At 39.8% G+C, this 16678-nt stretch overlaps 1 protein-coding gene and 1 long non-coding RNA gene across 2 annotated transcripts in view; one reads left to right on the forward strand and one right to left on the reverse strand.

Moving 5' to 3' along the window:
* The window catches only part of lhfpl3 (LHFPL tetraspan subfamily member 3), a 51451-nt gene that overhangs the window by 5035 nt on the left and 29738 nt on the right, over positions 1 to 16678 (reverse strand). The window contains exons 2-3 of the mRNA XM_023271017.3: positions 3225 to 3455; positions 431 to 486 (exon numbers count right to left, since the gene is read on the reverse strand). Coding sequence (XP_023126785.1) covers positions 464 to 486; positions 3225 to 3455 — 254 coding nt within the window. The 3' untranslated portion in view covers positions 431 to 463. The remainder of the gene's footprint in view (positions 1 to 430; positions 487 to 3224; positions 3456 to 16678) is intronic.
* LOC118470341 (uncharacterized) overlaps positions 3345 to 16678 on the forward strand; it is a 48204-nt gene continuing 34870 nt past the window's right edge. The window contains exons 1-3 of the long non-coding RNA XR_008600245.1: positions 3345 to 3480; positions 9531 to 9658; positions 14996 to 16125. This is a non-coding gene — a long non-coding RNA (uncharacterized LOC118470341). The remainder of the gene's footprint in view (positions 3481 to 9530; positions 9659 to 14995; positions 16126 to 16678) is intronic.

Raw genomic sequence — 16678 nt, forward strand, 5'->3', positions numbered from 1 at the left:
TTTAAAAGACGAGGAATGTGATCGCTCTTTTTGAAAGGTGGATAGTCTCACATTAAAAGCCCAGAGAACTTTTTTAGATAGATAGATAGATAGATAGATAAACTTCATTGTCTGTCCCAAATGGTGACAGAAATTCTTCTTTGATAAGGCTCCAGCAATAAAAATACAATACATAAAAATACACTTAAAACGCAAGCTCACACAGTAGACGTCTAAAACGTAAATTTTAAAGAAGTTAATTTTAAAAAAGAAATAAAGTTTTGAGGAAACATTAACAAAAAAGGGGTCAACTGGCTGCTAAAGGGATTAAGTGGGTTGTAACTGTAAAATCCATGATCTTTCAGATGGTACAGCAAGTTTAGCAGCTACTTAATGCGTGGTGTAAATGAAATCTCACATTTGTTATTTAACTTTTGAATAACTTACTTACCTGTGTGTGTGACTGCTTTACCACTGCCAGAAATTATATGGCATTATTACCGCTCTCTGTGGGGGAAATAAAGAAATGACCAGTTCAGTATGTAGCGTTAAACAGCTATGACTTTCACAGCCAGCAGGTGGCAGTGTTAGATAAAGTTCCTCTCTGGCAGATGCTTTAGAATCACATCTCCCCTGTGATGTTTAAGGTTTCTAACTTGGACAGGTGTCACTATTCATCCTCCTGAGACGATGAGATAAGAAAAACATCCAATTTAAACTTCATCTGCTGTTTGATGAATCCTCTATTTTCACTTTTGGCCTCATATTTCACATACATCTGCCTCTCTCTCATCCCCCTCCTCGGCTCATTATCCTTCTCTCTCTTGCCCTCCGTCTTGTCATCCCTCTCCGGTCTCTCGGTTGATAATGGCTTCTTCCTCGCAGTCACTTTGCTCATGCGAGCTAACAGGCAACTGTGTCCCGGCTGATAGGGTGGCTGTGATTCATTTAGACAGGCTGGCAGCAAGCTGTGTAAACAGCCATTAGTAATTCATGACTCTGTCCAGCATCCCCAGGCTTCAATTAACCCTTGCTATTGGTGCATTCTTCCTCTCAGTCACCCATCCTTCTCCCTCGTCGCAGATTGCTTTTCATCTCCGTCCTCCTTCATCTGCATTCTCCTCCGCCTCGTGCCTTCTCACTCTTTTAAATTATTCTCTTTGGGTCCCAGTGCAGTTGTCATTTCACCCAATCCAAAAAAGAAAAATGTCGTTGGTAACAGAAGCAAACAAAGCCAGCCAAGCAGGTGGTGTATAACATCCATCTAATGTATGCAAATTAAGAACTTTGGTATGTGAAATTATGTGGGGAAAAAAGAGACATTTTTAATTTGAAGCTGCTGGTGGGATGTGCAGCGCGGCAGCAGGAATAGCATGATGTCTTTGATGTGCGGCGTCTCATGATTGTATTGAGAAAGGCCAATTTAGCATAAAAACGTACCAGAGGTGTGGAGTCGAGTCACAAATTGCATGTCCTCAGGCTCGACAAAACAAAACGAAAAGACTCACTTTGACTTTACTTGGACTTGAGCCTCATGGCTTTGAATGCTTAGAATATGGTTCCTAAACCAGAAGTGGAACAAAGTCTTGGCGAGACCTGCCGTCCTTAATAAGTTCAGTGACACTTCTGTTGTTTTGCTTTGAAAATAGCCTGGATCTCATTTCAGGTATAATTGCGCTACAGCTTTTATTTTGTTGTTGTGTATCAAACTGTCTTCATTATTCTACAATAGGTTTGGAAAAGTAATACACGTGTTTACTCACTATGACACTTTTGAGGATTTCATGTTAGAGCTGATTAATTGATTATTCCAAGGATGTCAAACTCATTTTAGTTCAGGGGCCACATACAGCCCAATTTTATCCCAAGTGAGCCCGACCAGTAAAATCACAGCATAATAACCGATAAATAACTCCCAATTTTTTCTCTTTGTTTTAGTGCAAAAAATGTACATTCTGAAGATGTACACATTTAATGAACTATCCATTTGCAAAACATTATGAACAACCTGAAATTTCTGAAGAAAAATAAGTGCAATTCCAGTAATATTATGCCTCAGTTTATCATTTACACATTACAATTTACAGATCAGAGTGTCTACAAAGGCACAAAACATTTAGTCACAGGTATCTGGAACTGAACAATCTAGTATTTTACTTTATGATCAAAGCAACTTGTCAAGATTGAGAAATTATTTTAAATAATTCACATTCATTTCCCCTTCTGTGTAGTAATCCTGGCCACCTGAGTGGATCCACCAAACAAACTAAATGGGAACTATTAAGGAAGAAGGTTAAGTTATCCCTCTGGCTTTTAAAAATGTACAATTCTACATAAAAAAAGCCAAATAGTTGCAATTAATGTCATCTCTGTATATTTTACACTTTGGAAAGTCATTCTGCGGGCTGCATTGGACCCTGTGGTGGGCCTTATGTTTGACAGCCCTGGATTAGTCTATTGAGTCCCAGTCTTTTTGGCTTGCACTCCATTAATTCTCGATAGGCTTCATGTGTCTGAGTAGCGAGCAGTTAACCGGTGGCTTCATTGATGGTTGAAGAGGTAAACTCTTCAGTATATCCCAGAAGTTACATTTAAAAAAAAAAAAAAACAGAGAAAGCAAGCAATATTTGCTTAGCAGTTGTGTTTTTTTGTTGTTTTTTTTACCCCATATTTCCTGCCACCCCTCAGATTGACCCAGCAGCCCACTGGGCATCCCAATCCCCATGAGTTATGTAATTTATCATCTCTTCTTTGGGAAGTTGCTAAGACAAAAATGAAGCATTACGAAGATTCTCTGGTAGCTTGCAATGCAATTTCCGTCACAGTTTTTCTGATGTGTTAATTTCTAAACAAATATCAAATCATCAGATGAATAATTTAGAGATTGAAAGTGAGTTACGAAGTTCCTGATTGTTTGCTCATTAATGACAATAAACTGAATATCTTTGGGTTGTGGACAAAACAAGACATTTGAGGACGATATCTTGTGCTTTGGGAAACACTGATCGACATTTTCCACCATTTTCTCACAATATATTGGCCAAACAACTAGTCAATTAATTGAGAAATATCAACAGGCAATCAAAATAAATATTAGTTGCAGCCGTAGATTAAAACATCTCGTTCCAAAATAGTTCCAGTTCATAATCAAGGTATATGATGTTTCTGTAATATTAAGCCAGCAGCTTAACCCAAGAAAAATAACACTAAAAATAGACAAGAGTATTAAAGACGTTTCTTCTTACTATCTCCCAGCAGCTCCTCGGACATGAGGCTGTCCTGGCGGTTTCCGAGTACGAAGGCCAGGAAGGAGAGGATGAGAGCGTCCATGATGCCCATGATGGCCAGGATGTAGGCCCAGCGCACCGAGCAGGCGCCCAGCGTGTACTTGTCCGTCTTTTCGCCACACATCCTCTTCACCTCGTCGCTGTCCCAGCCGTCTGGGTAGATCATGCAGCCCAGGATCAGACACGTACCTGGATCAGGAGGAGGGAGACATGGGTGAGTGGCCGTAATTAACTAACCAAGGGTGGAAGACGGTGTGAAGATCAACCCTCCTGTTGTCCTCATTTATGGACACCAAAAAATATTGTTTCTTTCTCTGAAAAAAAATCCAAAAATTCAGCAAAAAAAATTCCCCAAATTTCTGAAAATTTGCAAAACCTTCAGGAAGAAAATTCCAATAATTCCTTAAAAGTTTCCCTAAAAAGTTTTATTTTTAAAAAATTCCCCAAATTTGGCAAGAAAATCCTTGTAAATATTTCAAAAAATTAGTAAAAATCTTTTTTTAAAAAAATCCTAAAAATATCTAAAGTGATTACATATATATCAATAAAACTTGTAATATTTTCACATAAAAATCAACCAAAATCCAGAAAATTCACTGGATTTTGGTTGATTTTTTGGTGAGTGTTCTTCAGAAACATTTTTAACATTTCTTTTTTCCACCAAAAAATGTTCAGAGATTTCCCAAAAATGTTGAAAATGTGGACATCAGAAGTTTCACTGTGAAAATATGTATTTTTTCCCACATTTTCAAACTTTAAAATGGGTCAATTTTGACCCGCAGGACAACACGAGGGTTAAATCATGCCAGTGCTTATGAAAATGCACAAAGTAGAAAGTGTACAGTATTAAGTGTAAAACCAATGTGAGTGGTTTTATTTGCATTTAAAGCTCAAAGTATAGGTAAAACATAATATCAAGTACAAATTGATAGAGGGTGGGACATAAATGTTGAGTTTTAAGCAGGTGAACTCTTGGAAAAAATGGGTAAAAATAGTACTTATATTGCTAAGAGAATGAAGAACAAACGGTGGGCTACAAGAGGAAAAATACAGATAATTAGTGTAGAAAGCAGTGCAGAGACGGGACATAGAGGCGCAGAAGGAGCAGAGCGACGTTTGCACGTGTCACGGCACCATGTGGCGAGTCGAGCCGCCTTCATTAGCCGTCTGCTGCACGGCTGACAGTGACGGACCGAGCTGTTAGAGAGCACAGTCAACTAACAACACTTTGGATGTCACCTGGGAGCTGTTTTCACAATAACACGCATGCATACACGCTCACTCGCAGTCAATCGAGGTAATCAAGTCATCCGTGGGCCTGTGAGGTCTGTATTTATTTATGACAGTGCTGCCAAAAGCTATGTCAGAATGTCAGAGGGTTTCTGCGTGTGCGCTTTAGTTAATTTGTGCCTTTAGCGAGCCAATTTGAGTTTTAGGTAATAAGGTTTTGGAGAGGAAGGGCACATTGGATGTTAGGACTTGCGTGAGGTTAGGCAAAGGTTAACTGGGCACTCCACTGATTTTACACATGATTAAAGGGCTTTAGAGGGAGGCAGTTGTGGATTAAATAACTTCATCATTACTACATTTTTTTAATAGAAAGGAGCAGCCAGGCAGGATTAATGGAAATCGTAGGATGTATGATTTGGTAAATTTAACCATAGAAGGGACTAAGGAATAATTTTGACTGTTTATTCTTTAATCTGTGTCTCACACATTTCCAAAAATTCCTGAAGCTTGTACACATTTATGGTTATATGCTGAAAGAAATTTGCGACATTGCAAATATTTTTAAACTAATTAAGCAATCCATTTAACTCGTTAACTCATCCCGCGTAGCTAAACATTCCTCAGAAACACACATTAGGCCATTTTAAATTCATTTCAACAAGGCTCTAATTAAATGAAGTACATAAATGAAGTAGAAATATGTTTAAAATGATGCACAAGACGTGGAATATTTTTTATTTGTTTGGACGGTAAAGCCATAAAAACACGGAGCCTTGGATTAAAAAACATTTAACATTGTGAAGCTTCAAATGAAGAAATGAGACAGGAAGATACAGAACATACTCTAAAATGGCATAATTATTCATACCTTTAAGCTAAAAAGACCTGTGTGTTAAAGGTTGCAAATGAATGAGCAAGACAGCTTCATATTATTACTGAATTTGTGTCTTTTTTCTTGATGTGCTTTGTTTATTAAATTATTATTATCAGTTTATTTAAAAAGGGACCATGCACAATATTAAGCATAATTGTTTCCATTTGATGTATTGCACCAGAGTTAGCTTTAAGCTAATTTCCATCTGCAATTTAAACTAATGCAACTTTGTGATTATTTTATACATAAAATGACAGAATTTAAATTTGTGGAGAATCAACACAGTTCCTTATAGCGTCAATTAATACTATATGTCTATAAGAAAAAAAAAACTAAATACATAATGAAATGTACATGTGCACCATGTTTTTGCCAAAACTTTTATGGCAGCCCAAAAAAACCTGATAGTAGCACTGAACAGTCATGAAAATATGCTCACTTTCCAAAAACAATCTAAGTCAAATTCTCTGTTTCACTGTGACCAGAACATTTCCAGATGTTGTCTAGCGATTTTTACAGATTGCATTTTTGTTGCTTCCTTCCACGCTGTTTTGCCGATGTGCTGTTTGCCACGGTGTGCAATTATTGATGCAAATGTTTATTTTAGATGGAATTGAAAAGTGATCATAGAGATTACGAAGAAGGATAATACTGTAATCTGAGCATTTTCTTTACTCAAAAATACACTACTATATGTTATTTCCAATGTACTTTGTATGTAGTTTCATCATTTAAGACATGAGATTTATGACGGGGTCCTTACAAGTGTAGAAGAACAAACGAGTGTGGGTGTATCTATCAGGTTAGGATGCTAACCTGAACTGCCAGTGGATTAAGCAGATCGGTAATCTCCGGAAACGTCAGAGATTCACATCCCTCCCTTCTTCCCTCCCCTTACTTCCCTTCCTTATCTCACCTCCTCCTCCCTCCTGCTCTGTATGCAGCCACCATGATGAGAGAGGTGGAGGAGTGAGAACGAAACCTTTACAAGCAGTCCATGATGGACAGAGACGACACAGGTGTATGGATGGCTCAGACTTCGTCCTGTCATGCCTGTGTTCTTTATGTCTATCAGTCTTGAGTTAAAGTATAGCCAGCCGTCCCTCTCACCGCTGTACCAATAACAGCACCAACAAGCTACTGTAATAATAATAACTATTGATGTGAAAGCGCTCTAATCCATATCCTACGCCTACATTTCCCAAGAGGCTGTGAGTCTGTTGACTTTCTTGCTGCCTTCTTGAGTTTGGAGATCAATTTTCTCATAGTCAGGGAAACAACTGTTAAAAGCAGCATTGTGTTGTGTGTAAATATATATTTTTAATATTATTTTTATTAGACACATGACCTGTTCCCTGGTACACGTGTATTTTCTCACACATTGCTGCATTATTCTTGCAGGCGCAGAGCTGAGAGGGTGCTTACGTTGTGCGTTGTCATCCCCAGGTCCACTTAGATTCACCATATGATCATGTTAGCAGAGATTTCAAGTGCATATTTTCAGTACATCATCAAAACAAATATTGAAAGACGGCAACTAAAGATCTAATCTGTGAAATTCACAAGAAAACATTTGGTGTTTTTCTGTTGACAGTGAAAAAACATTGTCAGTAAGACTTCTGTGTCTATTTTTGTGCATTCTCAGAACTGCTTGGTACTTCTATTATCATGTTTTAGTGGCTTGTAAAGTTCCAGCAAATACACAAATACACAGATATAATCATGCTTTTTATAATGCAAAGTGTTCTCAAGATTAAAATATTACATTTTCATCTTCAGGAAATGTTTATTCATGTTCACAGAACACTAAAATTTTCCCATGTCTTCCACAGTATGTTACTGTTTACTTCCTTTTATTCATATTAGAGGATTTGGTACAGTGCACACACTTTTCTCCTGTGTAAACAACCTGCCCCTGCAGGCTTTCAGCTGTAATATTAATAGAATGAGTTGAACTGCACGCCGTCTCAACGGCAAATCTCAAATCTCCCACAGAGTTTGAGTTGAAGGGAAATGCAGGAGATCAAAGAGACACCGGTTTTGTCTTCCTGGTTCTCATCTGAATGCCTAAAGATGTGCTGTTGTGGTTCAGGCTTCAGCTTCCAGTTGCTGCAGGTTTGATGTCACAAAAGCCAATGTATGTCTAACCAAAGCCAGTTCACTCTTTGCATAAAAGTACAAAAGGAATGTAATGTAAATCCCAGTTCCTTACTCCGACTCATCTCATCATTATCCTTTTAGCTGCTATCTTCAATACTAAACGATTCTTGCAACAATACCTTTTCTTCCTGTTTTTAAATATGTGCTGAATCTAATCTTTCACTTCAGTAGATGTGTAATTTCTTTTTTCTTTTTTGCTCTTATCAGCAGAGCTGAAAAAGATCAAACTAAAATAGTTTCTATCCCCACAACTGTCTCTACAGCAAGCTGAGGGTGATCTTTCATCTGTAGTGAAATTGTTTTGTTTTTACGCTTGCACAGAAAGGTTTTGCAGCTACATACAAGCCTACAAATGGCATGCAGCTCCAGTAGAACATGCAGTCTCAACAGGGTAAGCCAGCAGGGTCAGCCTCTTCATCTCATGGCAGATAGATTTGCCTCATCTCACCATCCCTGCAGGCTGCTACGCCACAGAGAAAAAGCAGCTGCCTGCACACAATCCCTGTCATAAATAATGAAAAATATGATGAAATCCTCAGACAAGGACTCACGTCAACTCATTCTGAGTCTTCAAATGAGTGATGTTTTCAAATCACACAGCGTAAAAGCTCAAGGTAACATTTATATTGGCAGAAAACAGCTGAATGATCTGACTTTGTAACGCTTCAGATGATTGAGGCTGACTGAAAAACGGTGAACGCTGACTGTTCAGCAGCAGACTTCTTGAGTGAAGGCACCGTTCATTATTCTCAGTACTCTAACACTGCAGGAGATGAGTAGTAATGAGCTAAATTTCACTCTGCACTCCAGAGAACAACCCAGAGAGAAGAGGAGGTCAGTTACTGAGTTACAGCCACACATCTCATTGTCTCATCTCCGTCTGGTAACTCCAGTCTGGTGCTTTTTCTATTCGGTCAATCAGAATTTATGAGTGGAAAAGAGTTTGGATTTCTTCACAGTAATGGAATTATTTGATGTTGCATTTATATGTTTAATGAATTATTTATGTTCTACTGGGCAGATGAAGTAAAGTTGAATTAAGGGGCGAAAAAAGTGTTGAAACAGTTAGTGGATCACCATAACTATTGTTTCTTTTATTAAATTTTGCTGGACTAAATTAAGTTTTCATTGTCTATTTTATTTACTTTCTATCCCTGTTCTCACTTTATTTTCTTCTTTTTTCTCGCCCTTAATCCTCTGACCTCCAAAACACGTCGACAGGTTCATAATTAAATGTTGTAATTTTTTAAAAAGCCAAAATTACATCGCTGGAAAACGTTCATCATGTCTTCTTATTAATGCAATAGTTTTGAGTTCTTTTGTTCAGGCATTAGGTGAAAACATAGATGTTGATTTTTACCTCGACACTCGCCAAAACTGTCAAGGTAAAAATGAACATCGATGTTTTCACCGTATGTCTGAACTAAAGAACCCAAATTTACATCATTTATCAGAGCCAGAAAATGTGAAAACAGAAAAAAAGGCAGATTTTCAACTTTTCAGCCATCCTTGAACTATTCATATGACAAGCAGTTCTGTCAGAAAACTTAAAATGTAAATTCAGATGTGTGCATAAATCGTTATATTTCATTCATGTGACAAAAATTGAGTGACTTTTCGGCTAAACTGCAGACAACTGTTATTTTTAGAGGGGAGATGAGTATGTAAACAGATTGAAAATCTTAGTAGTTAAACATCTTTAGTATGTAGAGCTGCCGTATGTCCAGTACTTTCAAATTTCTTCTTCTAGCCATGGTTGGCTCTTGCCATAGAGGTGCATCCCTTTATGAAATTAACTCACTGAGGAAAAAATGTGACTAAAGTGCTCAAAACAGCTTGAAGCTCAGACATGCATGTGTATTCGAGAGCTGCTATGCCGATAAATTTGATGTTCCTAACTTAAGATACTGCTGTGGGACATCCTGCCTTGTTGCACGTATGCATACTCGTCTGTTTAAGTTTCCATGCGTGTGTGTGTGTGTGTGTGTTTCTGCTGTCAGATCGGTGGAGGCTTGGGAGTTGTAAGCTGCAAAGGGGATCAAAAAGGACTGCAGATTTCTCGTCTCCCTTGGGTGCTCGCTCATGATGGTGCTTCAGACTCTACACATCTCTGGCGGAGCTGAGGCTGGTATGTAGTTCAACTCACAACATGATGTCTCAAGATGGTAAACACTTTGAACACGTATCGGCACTCGGTAGGAAATCGTGTTCTTGCATTGAGGTCAAAGGTTGCGCACAAGAAGTTTGCAGCCGAAAAGTTTCCCAAACACCCCCCGAATGACAGCCAACGTCCTTGATTCTTTTCTCTTTAACACACATGTGCTCAACACACTTCCTCTCTCCTCGAAGGCTTCCCAGCTGACAGCTGTCGGCAGCGACACCAGGACAATCAGAGGAGGAGGTGTCATAATCTGGACCTCTGTGTACAATCGCCACACACACACACACACACACACACACACACGTACGTCAAGCCACTCATTATGGTGCCTCTCGCAGGCCCAGCTGTAGCCGTCTACTTGGTGACATTCATGTTTCTTTACACATCACGGTTATTTGAGGGGAGTGTGACTAGATGTGCAGGTGTGTGTTTTTGTGTGGCGCTCATACCGTATGCTGTGTGCGTCGGCTTCAAGGTGGAGCATGGGAAATTATATTAATGGGAGTTAATTGGGGCAGAAACTGGCAGATGCAAGAAGGTATGAGGACAAAACCCGTCCTCCTTTCCCTGCAACCCCCCTCTTGCCCTGATCCCTTCCACTCTCCAGAGGGCTGAGTGTGTGTGTGAGAAGGAGAGCTGAGAGATAAGGCCGAGGAGAGGGAGCATGATTTGCAACATAGCCCCATCCTCATTAACACCTCCTGTATTAGGTCCTGTGATTCACATGGTTTGTCTGTGCTATCGACTGCTGACAACACAGATTAATGGGCTGCTCTAAGTCGCCGTGCTTCCAGGTTTTACACCTCACAGCGTCACATATTGCACGATACATTAGACTATAGATTATAGGGAAATTAGTATCAAAAACTGGGGCACATTGTTTTCTAATCCTTTTTTTTTTTTAACATAGGGGCAACTAACCTGAAACAGTGTATATGAGGATAATTACATGCTCCAACACAGCAGTGAAGAAGGTGATTCGCAGGCAGAATGTACCTCATGTACAATGAAAGTCAGTTGAGTTAGAGGCTGCACACTCAGCCTATTAAAATCTATATGATCATGGATCTTTTATGAATATGGGCACGAGCAACAAGCTTTGCTCAGCACTTCATGCAGATCATGAATAGATACACAAAGAGCCAAAGGCTTAAAGCAGCCCTATATGAGTTCACACACCAATAAACACGTAAAAAAGAAACTTAAAAAAAATATTGTTAAAGATAAATATTTTTCATATTTAATGCATAGAATGCTTTAAAAAATGATACAGACTACAAATGTTTTTTTTCGATTTTTCCAGATGGATATCTTTGTTGTAGTCTGAGTAACTGCTAGTGGTAACCAATATAAAGAAACATTTATGTACACCACCGTTCAAAAGTTTGGGGTCACTTAGAAATGTCCTTATTTTTGAAAGAAAAGCTTTTTTTTCAATGAAGATAACATTAAATGAATCAGAAATACAGTCTAGACATTGTTAATGTGGTAAATGACTATTGTAGCTGGAAACGGCTGATTTTTAATGGAATGTCTCCATAGAGGTACAGAGGAACATTACCAGCAACCATCACTCCTGTGTTCTAATGCTATATTGTGTTAGCTAATGGTGTTGAAAGGCTAACTGATGATTAGAAAACCCTTGTGCAGTTATGTTAGCACATGGATAAAAGTGTGAGTTTCCAGGGTAAACATGAAATTGTGTGGGTGACCACAAATTTTTGAACAGTGGTGTATATATATCGTTTATAAAACCACAGCGGTCGTTGTTTCAGACACTTGCTCTTTGCAGAACTAGCAACAATGAACATGCGTGAATTGAGGACTGATAAAATTGTTTCCCAAATGCTGCACACAGATGTACACAAAGTAGAATTTTTAAAAATTCTGCACGTTCGATGGTGTTCGAAAAAAACATGTCAGTTTAAGTGACCTAAACACTGTTTGCTTGTCGATGAGAGACCTAAACATAGAAGAAAATGTCCGTTTTGCAAAAATACCATATTAGTGGGGACAAGGCCTAAATTATTTAAAGAGAGGCAACATTTTGAAAGATAAATGAATTATTACTATACATGAAGTCAAATACTATTGGATCCTCAGATCGCTCTTTTATTTATCTGTATCCCAATATTGAATTTACTACCAACGCTGATAACAAAGATACACAACACAGAAGATCAGAAAAACACCACAAACACAATCAACACTGATGTAACCAATAATTCAAAGCTAAGAGAAGCTAAACCTCGCAGTGCAGCCCTTACAGGGAGCTGTCCAGTCATTGTGGTGCTGAAATCTCAACCAGGAGGGGTGTAATTGCTGTTTTTAGCTGTTTTCAACTGCTACGTTATGTGCTACACAGGCTCAGCTATTCTCTGTGATTTAGACACTGACTGAGGTCACTCTGAGCAGATCTGTATGCACGCCAGCACACACACCAAAACAGAGGACCGTTTGCGTACCGCCGTTATTTCCTTCTCCATCTCCTACAACCACCAACACCATGTCGCTGTTGTCACTGTCAGATGATGAAGGGGGAGGAGAGGAATGAAGAAAAAGCAAAAATGGAAAGAAATGCAAGTGGAGAGAAGGAGTGAAGAAATAGAAACAAAAAGTGGTTGACAGACAGATCGGAATGGCAGGAAAGCGATGGGCAAACAGGATGAGATTGTTCGGTTCATTAGATATCAGGACAGAATCTGAAAGTCAGATATTAGTACAGGATGTGTTTGTATACATGTCATGTTCAGGTGTGGACTGAAATGACAAGGCGGAGCGAGGAGGAGGTGAAGACGGCAGGGATACGGCACAAAAGAGGGTTACAAGATTGGAATCCCAATGCACCTTTGAGACATGAAGGGAATGAGAGTAGCTGCTTAAAAATGCAGCAGCAGACAAGCATCACTCCTCCATCAGGCAATGGCATGGAAACAGAGAATCCACACTTCAAAGACAGACTCCAGTAAAGTCATGGGGAAAAAAAAACTTAGCTAATCCACTCTTTATTTTACCGGCTATAGCGTGACCTCGGCCATCAAGGCTGTCCTCGTTCAATTTATCGAAAAGCAAAATAAAATTTTACTGTTTGTCAAAGAGAAGGCAGTTTGGGGATGGTCTCTTTGAAAGGAGTGCGCCATAAAATTGATTGAGGATCAAATTTACAATCTAATCATCTCTGAGCCATGAGAGGCACAAGCAGCTCAGGTCTGGCTTGAGTGCAGGCCAAACAGAAATCTAAGTTATTATGTTATTAGTGCTTAATCATTCATCAAAGGAAAAATAGCCGATGTTGCCTCAAGGTTATACACACCTTTATTTAATCTTGACAGAGGCTGGACCGCTTGGTAAGCTAATGTTGTTACATGTGTCAAGCTTTATGTTCTTTAACAGCAGTACAGAGTTCTCAAGTGAAACTCTAAGTGCTGATTGAAGAAATACGTACACGACGGCAGGGTCTCATTTCTGGTATTGCAGGTTGAAGTGACTAAACTAGACAATTGGGCAAACATTGGTTCTCTTTAAAGTTTCCAGCTGATTTTTAAAATTTTTCCATCCGCCTTATTTTGAAATATACCTATAAAATAGTCCCACTTGTTACTTTGATGGCTTTAGAGAGCATGTTGGAGTAAAATGTTCAAATAAGTTCATGTTCCAAGTGGAAGACTTGAAAAGTCACAACAGTTTGCTTGTATTGCAGTTAAGAGCTAGTCAGTCCTAATGTGAAGAAAAGCATACAGTCTTATTTATTTCATTGTAGCATGTGATCTTGTTGTTGTTTTTAACTTTACATAACGGAGGAGTAAGATGAGGACTCACTAATGTGACTGGTTTACTATCATGAATGAACGTCTCAAGTACAGAATTGAGAGAGCTGGGGTTGTTGGAGTGTAGAGAGCTGCAGACAATAACAAGCTGATGTTCAAAGAAACTGTAATGGCGCTTTTCCACTAGCACCTACTCGGCTCGACTCGGCTCGATTTGTGAGGTTTTCCATTTGGACGTAGTACTTGGTACCAGGTACTATTTTAGTACCTACTCGGCCGGGGTTCCAAGCGAGCTGAGTCGAGCCAATAATGTGACATCTATAGAGTGCAGGCCACTGATTGGACAGGGAGTGACGGCACACGAGAGCGACCCCTTCACAAAAACCAAGCCCACTACTCAATTATAGTGGAAAACGACCTAAACCAAGTCGAGTAGAGTCAATCCGAGTTGAGCCGAGTAGGCGCTGGTGGAAAAGCGCCTTAACAGTGCGATATGCAAGATTTTAAGTATAAATATAGTACAAATGTAGCAGCAAACAACAATCTGCTTTGTAAAGCTATAGTGATGTACTGGTAAGCAGAGACAGTCATATTCTCTCTCTGTGTGTTGTGTGAGCTCATCTCTTCTATGTTTTGGCAGCTGGTTAGTGCATGTGAGTCCCTCCCTTTGAAACTGTTGGCTCTCCCCATGCTTAGAAACAGACCTCCCACACTAATACTGCTGTCTGGGACTCTCCTTCTCTGCTTGTGTCTTTTCAGCACCAGGTTTTTGTGTGTCTGCTTCAGTCTCAACTCACTACACTAATTCATTGTATTTCACAATGCTAGCATGGGTGGATGATGGCGGCTGGATTATTTTTTTTGTTGGCTCTTTTGTACACAACATTTGTGGTTGTAAATTAAATGTGAAGGAAGAGGCATGTGTCCTCAATGTGCCTGTTTGTTTTAGTCTGAGATGCAAAATCCACTGGTTCTAACTTTTAAATGCACACAGAACCTTTAAATGCACATTATCTCTTACTGCAGTTACTAAGGTATGACGGGACCGTTGCTGTTTGAGGGAAGAGCAATCACTGGTCCTACTCCATCGAAGAAAATATTAAATAATGTAGATTAATTTCATGTAAATTGCTCAAAGCCTCTAAAGACAAATGATGTGAGAACAAAGGCTGATGTTCACAAGTGTGCAAGCAAATTTGGATTATTTTAAGATACCTTAATTGGCTCTTTTTAAAACCTTCGGCAAGGCAGCGCTGCAGAAAGAAAGTTGTTGCTTCTTTTAGTGGTAATCTGCATAAAAGTTATTATGATAATCCTCCAGGGCGGAGGCATTGTTTTCCTTTTTCAGATCCCTGTTCTCATGCATGAGGCCCCCGCTGTCTTACAGCACGCAGGAGACAATTTCAGAAGTTGCATCCAAACACTAATTCTGTCTCAGATTTTGTTGCCTGTCTTGTTTGAAGTCAGTCCTAGTTGGAACAGTCGTCTTCTGAGTTTTCAAACGAGCTGTAATCAAAGCCTCCTCTGATTCTTTCAGAGCACAGAACATGTTCAGGAGTGAGAGGGCGCTCCCTGCATTGAGGATCTGGTCGGCACTTGGATGAGGGAGATGCTGCATCGCCATGGAGACGGGCTGCCTGCTGTCGCGGCTCCGGCTGATATGTGGATTTGTATGGATGAGTACGAGTGTCAGGACTGCATCAGCACCTCAGTGCTGCGGTGTGAATATGACACAAAAAGCTTTTCTTGTTTTCTCCCTCCACCTTCTTCCTCCTTCATCTCCGCTGATGACTAAAGCCCTGCCATATGTCTCAACCCTCTGGAGCAGTCGGTACGCTTTTATGAGCAACATATCCTCACACATGACCATAATCCGAAGCAGCTTTTGTTGTGTGCGAGTACAGCAGGACCCTGATTTTCTAATCAGGCCTGTCTGTGTGTGCGTGACAAGTGTTTCATATTAATTAGCAGCTCCCATTGGCGAACCTGGGGTGTAAATCTGCAGACCAGGATCCACACTACATCCCAGTAAGAAGAAAAACATGTGTTAAGCCTTATACGTTTGCTGTTGGCGAAGGTAAAATCCTCCCTACAGCGGAAGTGTTTGTGAAGCTCAGTATTGTTCTGGCTCAGCAGTGGGCATGTGAGGTGAGACCAAGGAGTGAAATAACAAGAACACGATTTATTTTAGAGGGCAAGGAAGAGCCCAGATGATCAGATTTTACTTCAACATTCATCCAACATCCATCCGATGAATGTTTCATTCCTAATCAGCCCAGGTATGTTGCATGTTTGATCAACTGCTGCTTCATCTCTCTCCTCTTTGCTCCCTCAGACGTGGCGACAGTGTTCTTGAAGTGGCAGACAGCTCTGGCAGTTCTTCTGAATCTTTAACGGTTGTCCTTATTTTCTCTCCAAAACCGTCTGCCTTTGAAGTTGGACCGAGGGGATTGCTCCACTCCATTTCAGTATCTTCTAATGTGTCTCTGATCTGTGGAGATGGCAGAGAGTACATGTTCTCCTCCTTTTTCTTTCTTTCAAGCACCCCACCCTCTCTGTCTCTCTCTCCTTCTGCAGTGCTGAGCACTGATGATGTTAAGGGAGGGAAAAAAATCCAGGAAACCAGCTCACTGAGGAAAATCCACCTGGCATAAACTGAGAAACCCGGTAAGAATAGACTCGGTGGAGGTATGTGAAGAACTTAACAGCCTTGTCCTGACAAGGTGTCAGTCAGTACATGCCTTTATTGACCAAACGGTCTCACCACAAGGTTTGCAATGATGTTGCTGAGACACTGTGAGGACTTTTCTTCCACATTGGCTTTAAGAATGAGTTTGAAAGTGCTTTATGACTTTGGGAACCCTAGCTGACCCCACAGTGTACAAATAATAGTTTCACTGGCTGTTCAATCTTATTCAACATTACTGAACTTTAAAGTTTTCTAAGAAAGATTTGGGGAAATTTGCATAAAATGATGCACAAGACATCCAGAATATTTCTATCAGATGACTTGGAAAAGTCCTAAAAAAATCAATCACTGTCAGTCACTAAAATCGCTCCCAATTTTCCTCAGTAGTGCAACATAATAACGTTATGCATTGGAACCAGCTGTTAGAGAAAAAATACATCAGTCAGACATTGCAGAAGAAGTGTTTTTTAAATGTTGAATCAACTTAAACCTGCAGCAACTAATGTTTTGGTCACTTGGGGACAACAAAAA

Source organism: Amphiprion ocellaris, chromosome 21 (assembly GCF_022539595.1).
Source record: "Amphiprion ocellaris isolate individual 3 ecotype Okinawa chromosome 21, ASM2253959v1, whole genome shotgun sequence".
NCBI classification, from domain to species: Eukaryota; Metazoa; Chordata; class Actinopteri; family Pomacentridae; genus Amphiprion; species Amphiprion ocellaris.